This window comes from Ceratotherium simum, chromosome 23, assembly GCF_057802395.1.
Source record: "Ceratotherium simum simum isolate JZ-2026a chromosome 23, ASM5780239v1, whole genome shotgun sequence".
NCBI classification, from domain to species: domain Eukaryota; kingdom Metazoa; phylum Chordata; class Mammalia; order Perissodactyla; family Rhinocerotidae; genus Ceratotherium; species Ceratotherium simum.
Genome location: NC_141922.1, coordinates 20,870,480 through 20,888,001, shown reverse-complemented (window position 1 = coordinate 20,888,001; position 17,522 = coordinate 20,870,480). Strand labels below are relative to the sequence as shown.

General features: G+C 35.4%; 1 protein-coding gene across 1 annotated transcript in view; it reads left to right on the top strand.

Annotated features, from left to right (window-relative positions):
- Nucleotides 1–16,558, top strand: part of MTBP (MDM2 binding protein) — a 77,092-nt gene extending 60,534 nt beyond the window's left edge. The window contains exons 18-22 of the mRNA XM_087447492.1: nucleotides 6,255–6,521; nucleotides 8,007–8,256; nucleotides 8,833–8,946; nucleotides 15,312–15,377; nucleotides 16,204–16,558. Coding sequence (XP_087303618.1) covers nucleotides 6,255–6,521; nucleotides 8,007–8,256; nucleotides 8,833–8,946; nucleotides 15,312–15,377; nucleotides 16,204–16,242 — 736 coding nt within the window. The 3' untranslated portion in view covers nucleotides 16,243–16,558. The remainder of the gene's footprint in view (nucleotides 1–6,254; nucleotides 6,522–8,006; nucleotides 8,257–8,832; nucleotides 8,947–15,311; nucleotides 15,378–16,203) is intronic.
- Nucleotides 16,559–17,522: the final 964 nt, after the last annotated feature.

The following is a 17,522-nucleotide window of genomic DNA, read 5'->3' as shown; positions in this document are numbered from 1 at the left end:
ATCTGAACTACGTTTGAAAGAGTGAATAGGAGTTTACCTGGCAAAAAAGGGAATATCTGGGGAGGAACGAGATACAGAGGTACAGATTCTAGGAAGAGGAAATAGCATTTTTGTTTCTGAATAAGAGTAGTAAGTATATTGTACTATAATGTGAGCAAATCATGAAGTCATGAAGATCATTGTTGACATGGCAGGAAAATTGATCTTTATTTTTGAGGCAGTAAAAAACGTTTATTTTTTATTTTTATTTTATTTTAATTTTTTTTTGTGAGGAAGATCAGCCCTGAGCTAACATCTGTGCTAATCCTCCTCTTTTTTGCTGAGGAAGACTGGCTCTGAGCTAACATCTATTGCCAATCCTCCTCCTTTTTTTTTCCCTCACAGCCCCAGCAGGCAGTTGTATGTCATAGTTGCACATCATTCTAGTTGCTTTATGTGGGACGCAGCCTCAGCATGGCCGGAGAAGCGGTGCGTCAGTGCGCGCTCGGGATCCGAACCCGGGCCGCCAGTAATGGAGTGCGAGCACTTAACCGGGCCGGCCCAAAAACGTTTATTTTTAAAGCATGAAATTATATGTTTGGGTTTGTGCCATTAAAAGAAATCTCATTGTCTTTTGATAAACTGAGTTGAAATATTTCAAGCAAGACATGTTGAAGGACTAAAATACTTTGAAGACAGTGAAAATAGCAAGGAGAATACAAACTTAAGACCTATCTAAAGAACTTGAGAAACCAATTAGATGTTGGGGATGAGAAAGAAGGAGGTAAGAATTTCTTCAGTGTTTCTAGCTTAGGCACATTGGGTGGATGGTTGTGCAATTGAGAAAGTACAGAAGGACACCCAACAAGTCATTCTAGGAATGCTTAGGTTCCTTGCTATGTTTAAATAAGATTTATTTCATTTAAAGAATATTTCTATAAAGTTTGACACTAGAGGCAAAATATTCAGTTACTTTATTTTCAAGGATCAAAATTAAACTCCCATTCAAGTCAGGTGCAAGAAAATCACTTTTCTTTTAAGCCATTGTTCTGTATGTTCTAGCCAGTGAATTAAAATAAGGAAACCTGAAGAGTTTGAGTTATATATATTGAAAAGGAGACAAAAAGAGGTTTTTGTTTATTTTTTGTTTTGCAGAGAAGAGACCTGAAAGACTATTAGAAGTAGTAGGAGGATTTGTAAAGTGGGCAGTGATAAAGTACATATAAAAAGCATAGTTTTCCTCTAAACCATCCATTTCCAATTTTAAACACAATGGAAAGGATCCCATTCAAACTAGCAAGTAAAACCAGAAAATATTAAAGTAATCTTAGCAAGAAATATAGAACGGAAAAAGCTTGTAATATTTGTAACATCTGATTAATTTAGCTTAATGAAAAAATGAATGATGTACAGTGAGAGTTATTATGCAAGGGTATTTTTTACTGTTATTTAAAATAGAAAACAGGGAAATAATGTCAACTTTAGGGGCTTGGTTAAATAAATTATAGTACATCCATAAAATAAAATTCTGTGCTGCTACCAGAATGGCTAAAATTAAAAAGACTAATAAATATTGGCAAGTTTGTGGAACAATCAGAGTACAAGTACCTTGTTGGTGGGAGTATAAAATGATATATCTATTTCAGAAAAGGATCTGGCAGGTTCTTATAAAACTAAACATACTCAGACCCTATGGCTCTGCAGTTCCAATACTAGGTATTGGCCTAACAGAAATGAAAACCTAACTCCACAAAAAGACTTGTACAAGAATGTACAGAGCAGTTTTATTCATAACAGCCCCAAACTGGAAACAGCCTAGGTGTACATCAATAGAAGAATAATGAATAAACTTGTCTGTGTATACAAAGCAATACTATTCAACAATAATAAGGAGCAACATACTGATACAACAACTTCTGTCTGTCTAGTGTGGAAGAAACAGTTGAAATAAGAACTTGGGCAAATAGGAACTACAACATCCAACAGTGAATCATTTCTGAAAAAAGTCCTGTATGAAATGCTAATTTAAATCTAAGTGGTTCAGATAAGAATTTTAAATTATTTTGTTAACAACAGACAACTCAGAGATAACTACTGAATCATAAAAAGATAAGAAATGCCACTTGTTCACGCTTTTCACTTCTGATGTTTTGACAGGAGTATTATTTTCTCTTTAACATGAAAAAGTTAGGTATGTTTCTCAAATGGCCTTGAATTTAGCTAAACCTTTTGTTTAAACTATTCATTTTTTTAGCTATATACCCTTTTTGTGCAATGATTACAAATTTGATTTTTTGTTTGTACTAAATTTGCCTTAATCCAATTTAAGTGGGAGCTTCTTTTTTCTAGTATATAAAAATTTGATTAATAGGATATATATTTCTGTTTTCTCCCCTCAGTTTGATTTTTATTAAAGACATAGAAATTATACATTACAGAAAAGCTTATAATAAAAACCAACAATTCCTTTTCTTATTTATCCTTACCTCCAGTCTCAGTTTTTAGAAACAAGGGTTTTATTTGTTTGATTTTAGTTTCTCTGATGGTCACTTCTCTTCCTCTAAAGAATATCCTTCTATCAATATTTATTAATATTTCTATATAAAATATTATTGACTCTACTATGAAATATGAGGACTTGGTTCCCATTCTTCTCACTTTGAGTTTTCTGCTATTTATTTTGATGTTTTCAAATAATGTGTCTAAACTTCTATTTATTATTCCATCAGCTATAAAGGAGTATTATCTCTCATTTTGTTTGATAAGAATTTTGGGGCCTCCTAATCTGTTAGTAGAACATAACAACATTTTAAGGTATTTTGCATATAACCTGAATCTGAAAGTTGAAACCAGTAGACAGTGTTTATATTATTATGATCAACAATATTCTACTCTAGTCAGAAAATGTAGTAGTATTAACATCTTCTTTGCTACATGGCCAAAATATTGACCCCATGAGACACATGTTTTTCTCCTCTTCAGCCCTACAAACTTACTGAAGCACTGATTTGAATGGAATTAGCTATAATAATTCCGTTTTAACTCATGACTGAAGTATCAATCATATAACCATATTTTTGATTATTTTTCCCAAAATGCTATAGTTTAATTTTGGTCAAAGTCTTATCTCCCTACTTTTTTCTTCTGTTACTTTTTTCTTCTGTTGTTTTTAGTTTGCTTTAGAAAACTTTTAATGGTACGTATAAATTTATAGAATTTGTAAAAGATATATTCTTCATGATCATTTATCAAAATATTAAATTGAGTTATTTGAGCACTGTTTCTTGATGGGGCTAAATCTAGGCAGAACTTAATTTATTGTTTTATACACATATAATTTTATGAGATTCTATTATAAAGCAATAGTTCTCTTCTCCTCTACTACCTACCTACCCCCATAGGCAAATAAACAAATGTAGCTCTGAGTCAGTTTTATGTACTGTGAATTTATGCTCATTAAGCTGGCGGCATTGAGACTGAACTAAGGAAGTTGTAGGAGATGGCATGGTGAATCCAGAAACATGCTTTTTTCAATATTTGGGTGTATAGTGTGGGGGCCTATTTATGTTAAACATGGATTGTGGAGTAGAAACAAAAGTCAAGTGAAATTTTAAAGTAAATATGGAACTGCAAAGAAAGTTCTCTCTTCCTGTGTTGCTGTAAGCCTTTAGAATCCTTGAGCAATTCCTCTACTCTGACATAAGGAATATTTGGAAAAAACATATAAACTGCTCAAGTGCAAATCAATGTTTCTTAAGGCAAGATGATATATATCTGTTGTTGGCCAGTTTGTTTGTTTTGTTTTTCAGTTATCTATCCTATCCTGGAGTATAAGATACTGTTGATTGTAAGATGCACTGTTTTCTTTAGCAACAAATTAAACTCTGCTGTCAAACTGTGACAATCAGTTGGTCACACCAGCCTCTTGTTGCTTTAAAATTTCTTTCATCTATTCCAAGAGATTTGACAGTTTCTCCTGCCTTCATTGGCATTGCTTGGTGTGTGATAGGCAATATCTTGCCTATTTTGTATTTACAAAACAAAAATAGCTTCATCTTCTTATAGGTATTTTTTTCCTTTGGATACATAAAGCATTTGTTTATTTTTTTGCAAAAAAATATGGAACTGTAGTCATTCATCCAAAAGTGAATATTTACTTCACTAATGTCAAATATACACCCTGCTACTCTGTTTCTGTTCCTTTCTTATTTACAAAGTAACTTTTTGTTCAATGCCAATTCATAGTATAATCATTTTGAAGGCATTTTAAATGGCAAAGTCAGTGCACATAATTCAGTTGAAGGGATGACATTATGAACAGCTATGATCAAGAAGTGTTAAAACTGGAAGGAAAAAATATGCATCTTAGAATCAAAATTAGAGTAGAAAAAGAACCTTCATTTGGAGTCAAAATATACATCTTTTCTCTCAAAAATTTCCTGTAGGCTCATCAGGCATTACATTGCCTCTTGCCTAGTACCTTTCTTAACATTCATGGTTCTTAATTTTATTCTAGATTCTATCAGTTGCCCAGGGTAGAGTAGGACTCATCAGTAATCCTTAGGGTTGCTGCTCATTTTTAATGAAATCTATTTTATTAAACAAAAGACTAGAGAAAGAATGTTAGACAAAGAATTGAGAGACCTGAGTTCTAGTCTCTGTTCTGCCACCAGTTAGCATTCTGATTTAGGAGCTCAGTTTTCTCCCCTGTTAAATTAAACCGTTGGGTTAGAACAGGGATTTTTCAGTCCTAGCTACGCTTTAGCATCACCTAAACAGCTTTTTAAAGAAAAAAAAGTCCATGACTGAGTATCACCCCAGACCAATTGAATCAGAAACTCTGGGCATGTGTGTAGACCAGGCATCAGTATTTTGTAAAATCTTCTTCAGATAATTCTAATGTTCAGGCATAGGTTGATCCCTGAGTAAGATGATCCTTACACTTTACGTTGAGAGAGAGTCTACTAAATTGGTTAAAGTCAGGCTCTGAAGTCACCAACCTGGATCTAAATCCTTACTGTGCTATATATTATCAGCATACTATAACATTTACTGTGGTGGAAAATAAACCTGCTACTGCTGCTGCTGATAATATTATTTTGCTTGCATGTTCCAGGAACTGGTTCTAAGTGCTTACATGTTACTCATTCAAGGAATCTTCACAGTAGCTCTTTCAGATAACTGCTATAAATCTCATTTTGCAGATGAAGCAACAGAAGCGTAGATCAAGTTAAGTAGGTTGGCCAAGTTCACACAGCTAATCAGTGGTAGAGCAGATTTAAATCCAGGGAGCCTGGCTCCCTAGTCTATACTCTTGGAAATCAAATACATAAGTGTCACAAAGGAAAAAGAAAGTCCTTTAAACCTCCATTAGGCAATCAAATGTTAGGGTAACAGTATACTCCTTGGGAGATGAACTAACAGCTTATGGACTCAAAGTTCAGATTCTAGGGAGCATCTTAGAATTTTAAAAGTGAAGAGGACAGATAACAGAGAAAGGGTTTAATTTTTGTAGTCCTACCGTCACATATATGAAACCATTTGTGTTTCCTTGATGCAGCTGTAGAAGGGGAGAAAGTAAAGAGTTTTTTAGAGTCACACATCTCATAGGTAATTTTCCTGATATGCTTATTTGTTGTACTTAACAGCATAGGATTTCTTTAAGTCCAGAAGCATTCACAGAGCTAACATTGCATTGATTCCTTGAATCAGATTTAGCTAGAAACCAGATGCACAGAGACAGCCAAAGTGTTTGAAGGAAAATCTGTCAATCAGTCAATAAGATGGGAAGTGAGTTTCAAAGAAAAAGTCAAAATGTTCTGAGCTGTGTTTGGTGAGCCAGTTTAGAATGCTTTTATACCCTTTTAATCTTTGTGTTGAAAATAAACTTGCCCGTTCTAACAGAAGTCAGCATTTCACGTTGTTACATACCAGCCATGCCGAGGAGTCAGAGGTTAGTAGAGATTTAAAAAGTATTAAAACAGCAACTGTATTATTTTGAAAATAAGCCAGAGGATTAACTTAATCTATTGCCCAGAAACAGTCAAAGAGGAATCAGATTGTACTTCGAATTTTTTAATCTTTGGCCATGTCATCCAGCAAGCTAGAAAAAACTGGAATTGTGAGGGAAGTCAGCCACTCACTCAAGCTTCCAACAATTATTAGGAAGTTAAGGAAGAACTTTTTAAGTAAATATTTTGCTATTTCCTAATTGGTAGGGAAAAGCCCATTGCTGTCGTGGAGGCTTTGATTTTCATGAACTTTCTCTTGTTTAGATATTGCTTAGATGACCGAAAAGCACTGGAAAGAGATGGAGGATTTTCTGAACTTCAGTCTCGTCTTATTCGTTATGAAACTCAAACTACCTGTACCAGAGAAAGTTTTCCAGTACCGACTGTGTTGAGCCCTCTTCCATCGCCTGCAGTTTTATCAGAGCCTGGAAGTGTCCCTGACGGAGAAGCTTTACAAAGTGAACTCCAGACCAAAGCATCCCGGCTGAAAAGGAGATCAAAAGATCTGACTTGCCTTTATCCCAAAAAAAGGTGATATATTAAGTGCATAAAGATAGTATCCAAACAAAAAGTATTATAGTCCTTAGGGTAATTTTTTTCTTCATATTAGTCTTTCATATTTTTAAGTTGCTTTCTGCATAGAATTTAGATTAATTCCTTCATACCAGGAATTTTGTTTTTATTGTGAACAGTTGACGATTATGCTTATAAGTTATAAAAAGAAATGATTTTGGAAAAACACACTGTTGCTTGCTTTATATGCTAATATACAATCCATTAGCACCATGGATGGTAAAATTCTGAAGCCATGGAACACTGGAGATCTTATCCAATAGATTAAGGAGCTGAGCTGCTGAGGGTGTTTGGGGACAGCAATTCTGTTAGCTCTTCCTTCCCTCTGCTCTCACCACTGTCTGCCTGCATTGGCCCCGTAAACAAAAGGTTCCATGAGGCACCATTTTAAAACCACTTGTTTCATATAAAATATAGTTTTAAAGCCTACATAGTAATACATTATATGAAACTTTTCTAGATACCTTTTTTTGCTACCTAATAAAATGCCCAAATACTTGAGCAGAAATTAGAACTTTATGAAATAAACACTCTAATTTCTATTGAATTTATATATTTTTAGAATCAAATTTAGGTCTTTGGCATCTAAATCAAGCCTAAAATTCTTATTGGATTTAAACCTTTCAAAAGTATGAAATACATTAAAGTGAAACTTTCAGATCTTTTTTTAAACAGTTAAAAATATTAGAATACTATTTCCCTGATATGGAATAGCTAAGTTATTTTCATGAGGACTTTACAAATTCATGGTACTTTTTACACCTGATAAAGCGAAAAAGCAAATCCATTGACATTTAGGGTACTGTATTTTGTAATAATATTTCTTATTTCTGACTTGTGACTAATAAAAAGATATGTGTTCCAGAAAAGAAAGTGCACTGTGGCTTGTGGGTAAGCAGAATAGAAGGATATGAGACCCTATCTTGTAAAAGGAAATTTAAACATTTTAGAAAGATTGAAACAAGAGCTAGTTTATAGTTTTATTTGTATTTGTTTTAACACTGTTATTTATTTTGCACAGGTAGTTGCTTAGGTACAATAAGTATAGGTTTCTTCATCAAAATTATCGTAATAAAGAGTGTAAGTACTTAACAGATGAGTATTGAATCTATAAATAGCACCACCTGGCATGCCATAGCTGATTTATGTGAGAAATTCTAAATTGAGGGAGAGGGCGACAGTAATATTGCTTGTTGCTTTTCCTACTAGCTGAAATTCTAGTTTGTTATTCATTGCCTTCTATGTTTAAGTCACTCATTTGAAGAACTAAGGGAGCAGTGTATAATGTGATTTGTTTGCTTGTTTAAGGCAGTAGTAGCAAGAAATTTTATTTGCTTTTCTTGGGTTTATATGTCAGTGGACGTAGTTGCAACATTTAGGACAGAAAATGAGCCTCATTGTTGATTCACTTACTCTATATTTTTGATATTTTCCCCACAATAGACTTGTGAAATCGGAAAGTTCAGATTCTCTTCTTTCTCAGACAAGTGGCATTTCTAATCATCACCATCATGCAGTGACATCCAGAAAGACACGGGCAGAGAGATCATTATCTATGACCTGTCCATCTGTTCCAGTTCTTGGCTGTGAAACTTCAAAAATCACCACAAAGGCCAGTTCAGGTCAAAAAAGTACGCATGAATCAAAAACGTTAAGACAAACTAAGGAATCAAGATCACAGAAACACACACGGGTACAGATTTATTTCCTGTCTGTCTTAGTTCTGCATGGGAAGAAATCCTTTATTTGAGTCATGTAAAATGTATGTCTAAAACTTTTACAAATGAAATGAAATGATATCTATAATTTTAAAATAATCCAGTGTAAGAAGAATACTGGGAAAGTGGGCAAGGATAAAATGAAACAAATTAGTCACAAATTGATCCTTGTTGAAGCTGGTTGATATATCAAGATAGGGGTTTGTTATAAAATTTCTCTCTACTTTTCAGTGTTTAAAATTTTCCATAATAAAAAATAAATACACATGTATATATCCCTGCTGTGTGTAACTTTTACACTCTGATTTCAATGCAGAGCTCGTGATTTGAATTCCTCTCTTAAGATACTCCAGTCATCTCTCACTGACAGATATTATCCTGTGACACGTGTGACTGTGTAAATGTTACAGATCTCTCTTGTTTTATCTTAATGAGCTTATCTATCTTTAACATAGCTACATGACCGTGTAATTCACAGAATTGAACTCTAAAGCTGAAATATGTTTGTACCTTTTCCAAGAAATTTAGTCATATGTTATGTTCTGTTCAAGATATTGAAAGAAGTAGTTACTGAAACCCTGAAGAAACACAGCATTACTGAGGCTCATGAATGTTTCACTGCCTGCAGCCAGCGTCTCTTTGAGATCTCGAAGTTCTATCTAAAGGTACAGTGTCTTCTCTACTAATGGCAAAGTTAAGGTCACATTCTAATGTTCCTGTTTGGCACAAAAATGTTTACTGAGTATTACCTATACTGATAGCTTATAACTTGTTACCAGATTTTTTTTAAATGGAGATAGAAAAATTGAAGCTAAAATGTTTTTTTTTATTTATTTGATTTTAGTCCTCATATATAGAAAACTACATTTTAACTTGTATCTTCAGTGTTTCCCTAACAAGTCTGACTTAAGTTGATACTAAGCTTTAATTAGTAATTTTAGTATATAGTGAAAAAGCTACTGGACTGCCTATGAAAACACCCAGTTTTTAACTTTGGATCCATTATCAGCTAGTTGTAAGACATTGGACAGATCAGCCCCTCACATGACTGTTTTCTGAAACTTAGGTGGTGTTAGATTATCTCCAGCCTTAAGAGTTTCTGACTTGAATCACAGTTATACGTGGGTTTCTGGTTAAAATTGCAGAATGACCACATGCATTCAATTCCCCTTCTCTCCAAAATCTCTCAAGAAAGACAACATAAACGTATAAAAACCAAGAAAAGAGGAAAGAAAAAAAAATGTAGAAATGTTTTCAGTACGTTGTTGAATAAGAAAAAGCATACAGAAGTGTGGTATAGCAGAGTAAAAGAAGTTACAACCTAAGTACCTGCCTAATGGAATACCAAAGAGAATCAAACCAGTGCAGCTGACACAGTCTTTGGGGTGCTCAGGATTTGAAGACACCGGGTATCATGGAAAGCATGGGCAAGGTGCCATGTAGAAAATAAAGATCTACAAAGTGAACTGGGGACCCTTCAACTTGCTCTGCACGTCCTTCTCCTGCAATGTTAACTACAGGTGTATTACACATAATTCTCTCCTCCCACCTCTGTGACAGTGCAGGAAGTAGTCTGGAGAAAAAAAAATTGGAGGCTGCAGTGAAAAAGCCAACTGGCCCCCTTATCACCCTCCCTTGTAATGCCACCAGTGACCAACCTCTGCACAGACAGCGCTTCCAATAAAATTTTTAGTATCTCACTTTTAAATGTGACTGAACAGCTAAGGATCAGCAGACTTTTGAGGAAAGCTTCTAACACAAGAGATACCAAAACATAAAGGAGTGAAGGGAACTCTGAAGGAGCAGAAGCCTGAAGGAAACTTCATGAAAACTAGAATTCCCTCAAAAAGATAATTGCATGTGTAAAACTAGAACAGGATGCTGTTTCCCAAAAACATGAAAGCTCCTTGAAATTAAAAATATGATAAAAATCAATTTAATAGAAAGGCTGAACAGTTGAGATTAAGAAGTTTACCAGAAATTAGAACCAAATGATAAAAACATTAAACATGGAATAAGAATATGGAGGACTTATCCAGAAGATCCAATATGCTAATAACAGGAGTTTCAAAAATAGAGACTAGAGGAGAGAAAATTATCAAAAATATGACAGAAAGTGTTACCAGCCACAAACACAGGTTCTTTTTACCTGTCACACAAGAGGGACCAACATAAAAACTGGAATGCCAGGGTTATGGCAAGCAAAGGGGTTTATTTTGGGTGACGTCAGCCAGGAGATGAGAGTAAGCCCTCAAAATCCTCTCCTCGAAAGATGGGAGGCAGGGATTTTTAAAGGTTACCAGGAATGTGGCTGCTTGTAGAGAGGGGGAGCCTGTGGCCTTGCTGGTTGGCGCCTTCCCACCAGCCTGCCTTTGGCCTCGTGAGGCTGCTGGCAGAGAAGGGGATGGCCAGATAAGGGAATCCGCAGGTGGGTGTCCTTGGTTGTCTGCCTCCATGATGGAGGGTGGATTCTGGTGCCAGGAAGACGAGGAGTTGGGGTCTGGGAGCTTCAGCTTCTTGATGTTCTCTGGACATCAGTTTCCCTGTAAGAAACTTCAAGAACCTGTAATTAGAACTAGAGAAGAAGGGGATGGGGTGCTTTTGGTTTTAACCCCATATATGCTGGGTTTAATGTTGGGGAACAGATATCAGAGCAGGCATCAAAAGTTTTCCAGAACTGATGGACACAAGCCTCCTCCTGGAAAGGGCACACAGCTTGTCCAGCCTAGTTAATGACAGTTCTACAACAAGCCACATCACTGTGGAGTTTCACACCCCCTGGGACAGAGAGAATGTTTCCTAAAAGCTTCCCAGGAGAGAAAGTAGTTTACATGGAAAGAGTCAAGAATCAGGGCCGGCCCCATGGCTTAGCGGTTAAGTGCGCGCGCTCCGCTGCTAGCGGCCCGGGGTTCGGATCCTGGGAGCGCACCGATGCACCGCTTCTCTGGCTATGCTGAGGCCGCGTCCCACATACAGCAACTAGAAGCATGTGCAGCTATGACATACAACTATCTACTGGGGCTTTAAGGGGAAAAAAATAAATAAATAAAATCTTTTAAAAAAGAATCAGAATGGCATGGGACTTCTCCACAGTAAGTACCATTTACGCTAGAAGACAGTAGAAAAGTATCTTCAGTTTCTGAGGGAAAGTGATTTACCTAGTATTTTATACCCAGTCTAGAATTCAATCAGGTGTGAGGATTCCATAAAGATACTTTCAGACATGGAAGGGCTAAAAAAATTTGTCTTTCGTGTACTCTTCTGAAGAATCTGCAGGAAGATGAAGTTCAGCAGAACGAGGGACTGAATCGAGAAATTAAACAAAAGCTAACTAGACTGGGGAAGACAAGTCCTAACAGAACCAGGCCTAGGGAGCACTTAGACCAAATGGGAGCAGGCTGTGGGAGAAAGATTTCCAAGGTAAAATAGAATTAAAAAACAAAAAACTGAAATGAGAGATTATCCAGTATACTTGAGTGTTTGAAAAAGCTTTGTTGTACATTTAATCAATCTTTTACAGCATTTGGTGTGGGGTTGGGGGGCACCCAGAATTTTATACATGGAAAATTAAACAAATGTAGTTTAACTATAAGATAAACCAAATGTTAGATGAAAGAGAAATTATAACTGCAAAATATTAGCTCAGGATTGAACTGTATTTACCTAGATATAATAATGCAAACTCTGACTCTTTACTAATCAAAAAACGTGGTGCAACTGTTGTTGAGAGAAGGGAAAGGGAAGTGGAAGGATTCAGAGACCTGAATCCACGACCATTATAGCTGATGACAGTAGTCACTGTCTAAAATTGTTAAATCACAAAGTAGCAGTATAAGCATGCTATTTAGAAACATGAAGGTATAAACAAGAGAAACAGCTAAAAGAGTTGAAAGTGGCTGCCTCTATGGAGCATAACTTGGAGGTGCAACAGTGGACTGCTTTGTTTTTTAATACATTTAGATTTTTTTTTTCACTTTGTAATGTAATTTGATAAAATCATTAATTTTTTTTTTTTCTTTGTGAGGAAGATCAGCCCTGAGCTAACATGCATGCTAATCCTCCTCTTTTTGCTGAGGAAGACCAGCTCTGAGCTAACATCTATTGCCAATCCTCCTCCTTTTTTTTCCCCAAAGCCCCAGTAGATAGTTGTATGTCATAGCTGCACATCCTTCTAGTTGCTGTATGTGGGATGCGGCCTCAGCATGGCCGGAGAAGCAGTGCATCGGTGCGCGCCCAGGATCCGAACCCGGGCCACCAGTAGCGGAGCGCGTGCACTTAACTGCTAAGCCACGGGGCCGGCCCTAAAATCATTAATTTTTTAAAAGTCAGAAATTTCTGTTTCCCTACCTATGTCATTTTCTCTTTGTGGTGCAGTGAAATAGCCAAAAAGAAGAGAGAGAAAAAAGATAATTTTATCTGAAAAATAAATACAAACTGTATGTTCATTTTTTGAGTAATAAAGCATTAGTAGATACTCATAGTCAAGGCTGGGCCTTAGATTTGGTCAGTGCTATTGGGAATAGGAGATCAGAGTGATTTACGTATATAAAGATTTATGTATATATGTATGAGTTTTTGTTAGAGCATTTTGATAGTTCAAGATGGAGCTAAATTATAATCTATTACTTTGATTTTTTGTAATATTTCCCAAATTGCATTAATACTTAAAGAATGATCTTGGATAATCTCAAGTTTGTTTAATAATGACTTGTTCTCTGTAATTTAATGTACAAATTTTATTTTTTTTTTTTTTTAGGGCTAAAATGAACATTTTATTTATTTTTTTTTTTTATTTTTTTTTTTATTGTAGTAACATTGGTTTATAACATTGCAAAAATTTCAGGTGTACATCATTGTACTTCTATTTCTGCATGGACTACATCATGTTCACCACCAAAATACTAATTACAACCCATCACCACACACATGTACCGAATTATCCCTTTCACCCTCCCCCCTCCCCCCTTCCCCTCTGGCAACCACCAATCCAATCTCTGTCCCTATGTGTTTGTTTATTGTTGTTATTATCTACTACTTAATGAAGGAAATCATACGGCATTTGGCCTTCTCCCTCTGACTTATTTCACCTTGCATTATACCCTCAATGTCCATCCATGTTGTCACAAATGGCTGGATTTCGTCATTTCTTATGGCTGAGTAGTATTCCATTGTGTATATATACCACAGCTTCTTTATCCATTCGTCCCTTGATGGGCACTTAGGTTGCTTCCAAGTCTTGGCTATTGTGAATAAGGCTGCAATGAACACAGGGGTGCATGTACCTTTGCAAATTGGTGTTTTCAAGTTCTTTGGATAAATACCCAACAGTGGAATAGCTGGATCATATGGTAGTTCTATCCTTGATTTTTGAGGAATCTCCATACTGTTTTCCATAGTGGCTGCACCAGTTTGCACTCCCACCAGCAGTGTATGAGAGTTCCCTTCTCTCCACATCCTCTCCAACACATGTTGTTTCCTGTCTTGTTAATTATAGCCATTCTGACAGGCATGAGGTGATATCTCATTGTAGTTTTGATTTGCATTTCCCTGATAGTTAGTGATTTTGAACATCTTTTCATGTGTCTGTTGGCCATCTGTATATCTTCTTTGGAGAAATGTCTGTTCAGGTCTTTTGCCCATTTTTTAATTGGGTTGGTAGTTTTTTTGTTGTTGAGATGCATGAGTTCTTTATATATTTTGGAGATTAAGCCCTTATCAGATGTATGGTTTGCAAATATCTTCTCCCAATTGTTAGGTTGTCTTTTCGTTTTGTTGATGGTTTCCTTTGCTGTGCAGAAGCTTTTTAGTTTGATGTAGTCCCATTTGTTTATTTTTTCTATTGTTTCTCTTGCCCGGTCAGATGTGGTGTTTGAAAAGATGTTGCTAAGACCGATGTGGAAGAGCGTACTGCCTATGTTTTCTTCTAGAACTTTCACAGTTTCAGGTCTTACATTCAAGTCTTTAATCCATTTGGAGTTAATTTTTGTGTATGGTGTAAGGTAAGGATCTACTTTCATTTTTTGCCTATGGCTATCCAGTTTTCCCAACACCATTTGTTGAAGAGACTTTCTTTTCCCCATTGTATGTTCTTGGCTCCTTTGTCAAAGATTAGCTGTCCATAGATGTGTGGGTTTATTTCTGGGCTTTCGATTCTATTCCATTGATCTGTGTGTCTGTTTTTGTGCCAGTACCATGCTGTTTTGGTTACTATAGCTTTGTAGTATATTTTGATATCAGGAGTGTGATACCTCCAGCTTTGTTCTTTTTCTCAGGATTCCTTTAGCTATTCGGGTCTTTTGTTGTTCCATATGAATTTTAGGATTCTTTGTTCTATTTCTGTGAAAAATGTTGTTGGAACTTTGATAGGGATTGCATTGAATCTATAGATGGCTTTAGGAAGTATGGACATCTTAACTATGTTAATTCTTCCAATCCAAGAGCACGGAATATCTTTCCATTTCTTTGTGTCTTCTTCAATTTCTTTCAGAAATGTTTTATAGTTTTCGTGTACAGATCTTTTACCTCTTTGGTTAAATTTATTCCTAGGTATTTTATTCTTTTGTTGCAATTGTAAATGGGATGGTATTCTTAATTTCTCTTTCTGCTACTTCATTGTTAGTGTACAGAAATGCAACTGATTTTTGTATGTTGATTTTGTATCCTGCAACTTTACCATATTCGTTTATTACTTCTAAAAGTTTTCTGGTGGATTCTTTAGGGTTTTCTATATATAAAATCATGTCATCTGCAAATAGTGACAGTTTCACTTCTTCCTTTCCAATTTGGATCCCTTTTATTTCTTTCTCTTGCCTGATTGCTCTGGCTAGGACTTCCAATACTATGTTAAATAGGAGTGGTGACAGTGGGCATCCTTGTCTGGTTCCTGTTCTTAGAGGGATAGCTTTCAGTTTTTCACCATTGAGGATGATATTAGCTGTGGGTTTCTCATATATGGTCTTTATTATGTTGAGGTACTTTCCTTCTATACCTAATGTACAAATTTTAAAATGCTGTATTTTGTTATGTTTAGGATCTTAAAACTTCAAGGGGTCTATTTGAAGAAATGAAGAAAACAGCAAACAATAATGTTGTACAGGTAAATAAATTAAGAAACTACATTCCATTAAATTGCTATTTTATTTCAGGGTAGCTATGATGCTGTTAGATATGTAGTAAAAACACTCTTTCAAGTACTTAAAATAGACTTAGGCAAGCAGAGCATTTAGTAGTGTTTAATAGGTTGCTCTGTGAACAAGACTTTCTAAAATGATTTTTTTGGGGGGAGTAAGGGGGTTAGGAAGATTGGCCCTGAGCCAACACCTGTTGCCAATCTTCCTCTTTTTTTTTTTTTTTTTTTTTTTTTTGGCTTGAGGAAGAGTAGCCCTGAGCTAACATCTGTGCAGATCTTCCTGTTTTATATGTGGGACACCACCACAGCATGGCTTGGTGAGTGGTGTATGTCTGCACCCAGGATCCAAACCTGCAATCCCAGGCCACCGAAGTGGAGTGTGCCAAGTCCAACCACCACACCACTGGGCTGGCCTCCTAAAATGATTTTAAGAAAGAAAAATAAATAATGCAAAGGGCTAGAAAAATTAGTCCATTTTGATTTGTTTTCAAAGTTTGGTTTATTTCTTTGTAGTGACCATTTGAAAATATTTTCAAATAAAGATGAGAAAATAGAGCAAAGTCTTCTTTTTAGCCGGTGAGACCAGTTACTATACTCTGCAGTTCAAGTCCAGCAAAAACCATTCTTCAGTTAGAAAATAAAATGTGTTTTTAAGATAAAAAGTGTTTTAAGATTTTGACGTTATTTTTTATTTTAAATTATCTACTATACTCTATTGAAGTTTTAACAGTGTTCTTTTTTGTCACTTGTGTTTTCAACAGAGATGTACCATAATCATTTTTTCTCCCCTTAGGTAATTCAATGGGTATTAGAAAAGACAAGCAAGAAATAACACAGAATCATTCTCTTTGGACGTTTATAAATTGGGTGAAGCTTTTATTTACTACTTCCTTCCTTAGTTTGAAAGTTATTTAAAAAATCAACTTCAATCAAAAAATAGCTATTACATCTCTAAAGAATTTTATAAATATCCTGTGTATATGTAGTTTTGAGGATGCTCAGTTAATGTATTTCTAATTGTATACTTGTTTTATAGTTTCACTGTATTTTAATTTTTAATAATATTTTTATGTATGTTTTTAAAATTTTACTCTTTGTTATTTAATTATTCCAATAAATAGAAAATATATTTCTCCTTGATAAATGTCTTTGTTGTTGCTGAGTCTCAAGTAAGACATTGCCAATGCCTTTTCTCATGTGTTCCAACAGCATAATTTATTGGATGGCTCTTGATTTAGAAAATATTGGCAAGAAAATTCACACAGGTAGCCATCTTCCCTTACCCCTGCCCTAGAGCCACCACTGTTGGAGCTTAATAATAAGACATAACCCAGATTTTTCTTAATAGGCATGGATTTGAAAAAACATTCCACAAAAGAAGATATAGGAATAGTAATAAACACATGAAAAGATGCTCAACATCATCAGTCGTAAGGGAATGCAAATTAAAACTACAATGGGATGCCAGTAAACACCCACTAGAATGGATAAAATTTTAAAACTGACAATACCATGTCTTGGTGACTATGTGGAGCATTTGGGAATCTCATGCATTGCTGGTGGGAATAGAAGATGCTATAATCACTTTGGAAAATATATGACTATTTCTTATAAAATTAAATTTACATTTACCATATGACTCAGCCTGTCCACTATTTACCCAAGATAAATTAGAACATATGCCTGTACGAAGAGTTGAACCTACATAACAGCTTAATTCTTAATAGTACCAAACTAGAAACAACCCAAATCTCCATCAACAAGCAAATGGATAAACAAATTATAAAATGTCCATACAATGGAATACTACTCATCAATATAAAGGAACAAACTAAAATATGCAGCAACATGGATGACTCCCAAAACATTATGCTGAGAAGAAAATGCCAGAAATATGAATGCTGGAAAAGGCAAATATAGAGTCACAGACAGCAAAAAATGGTTTTCTGGGGCTAGATGTTGGAGTGATTGGAAAGTGCCAGAGGAAATTTTTGTGGTGATGTAAATGTTCTATACCCTGATTGTGATGTGGCTACACTGGATATACATTTTTCAAAACTCATCAAACTGTATACTTTAAATTGTTGCATGCTGTATAACATGGGCACTGGA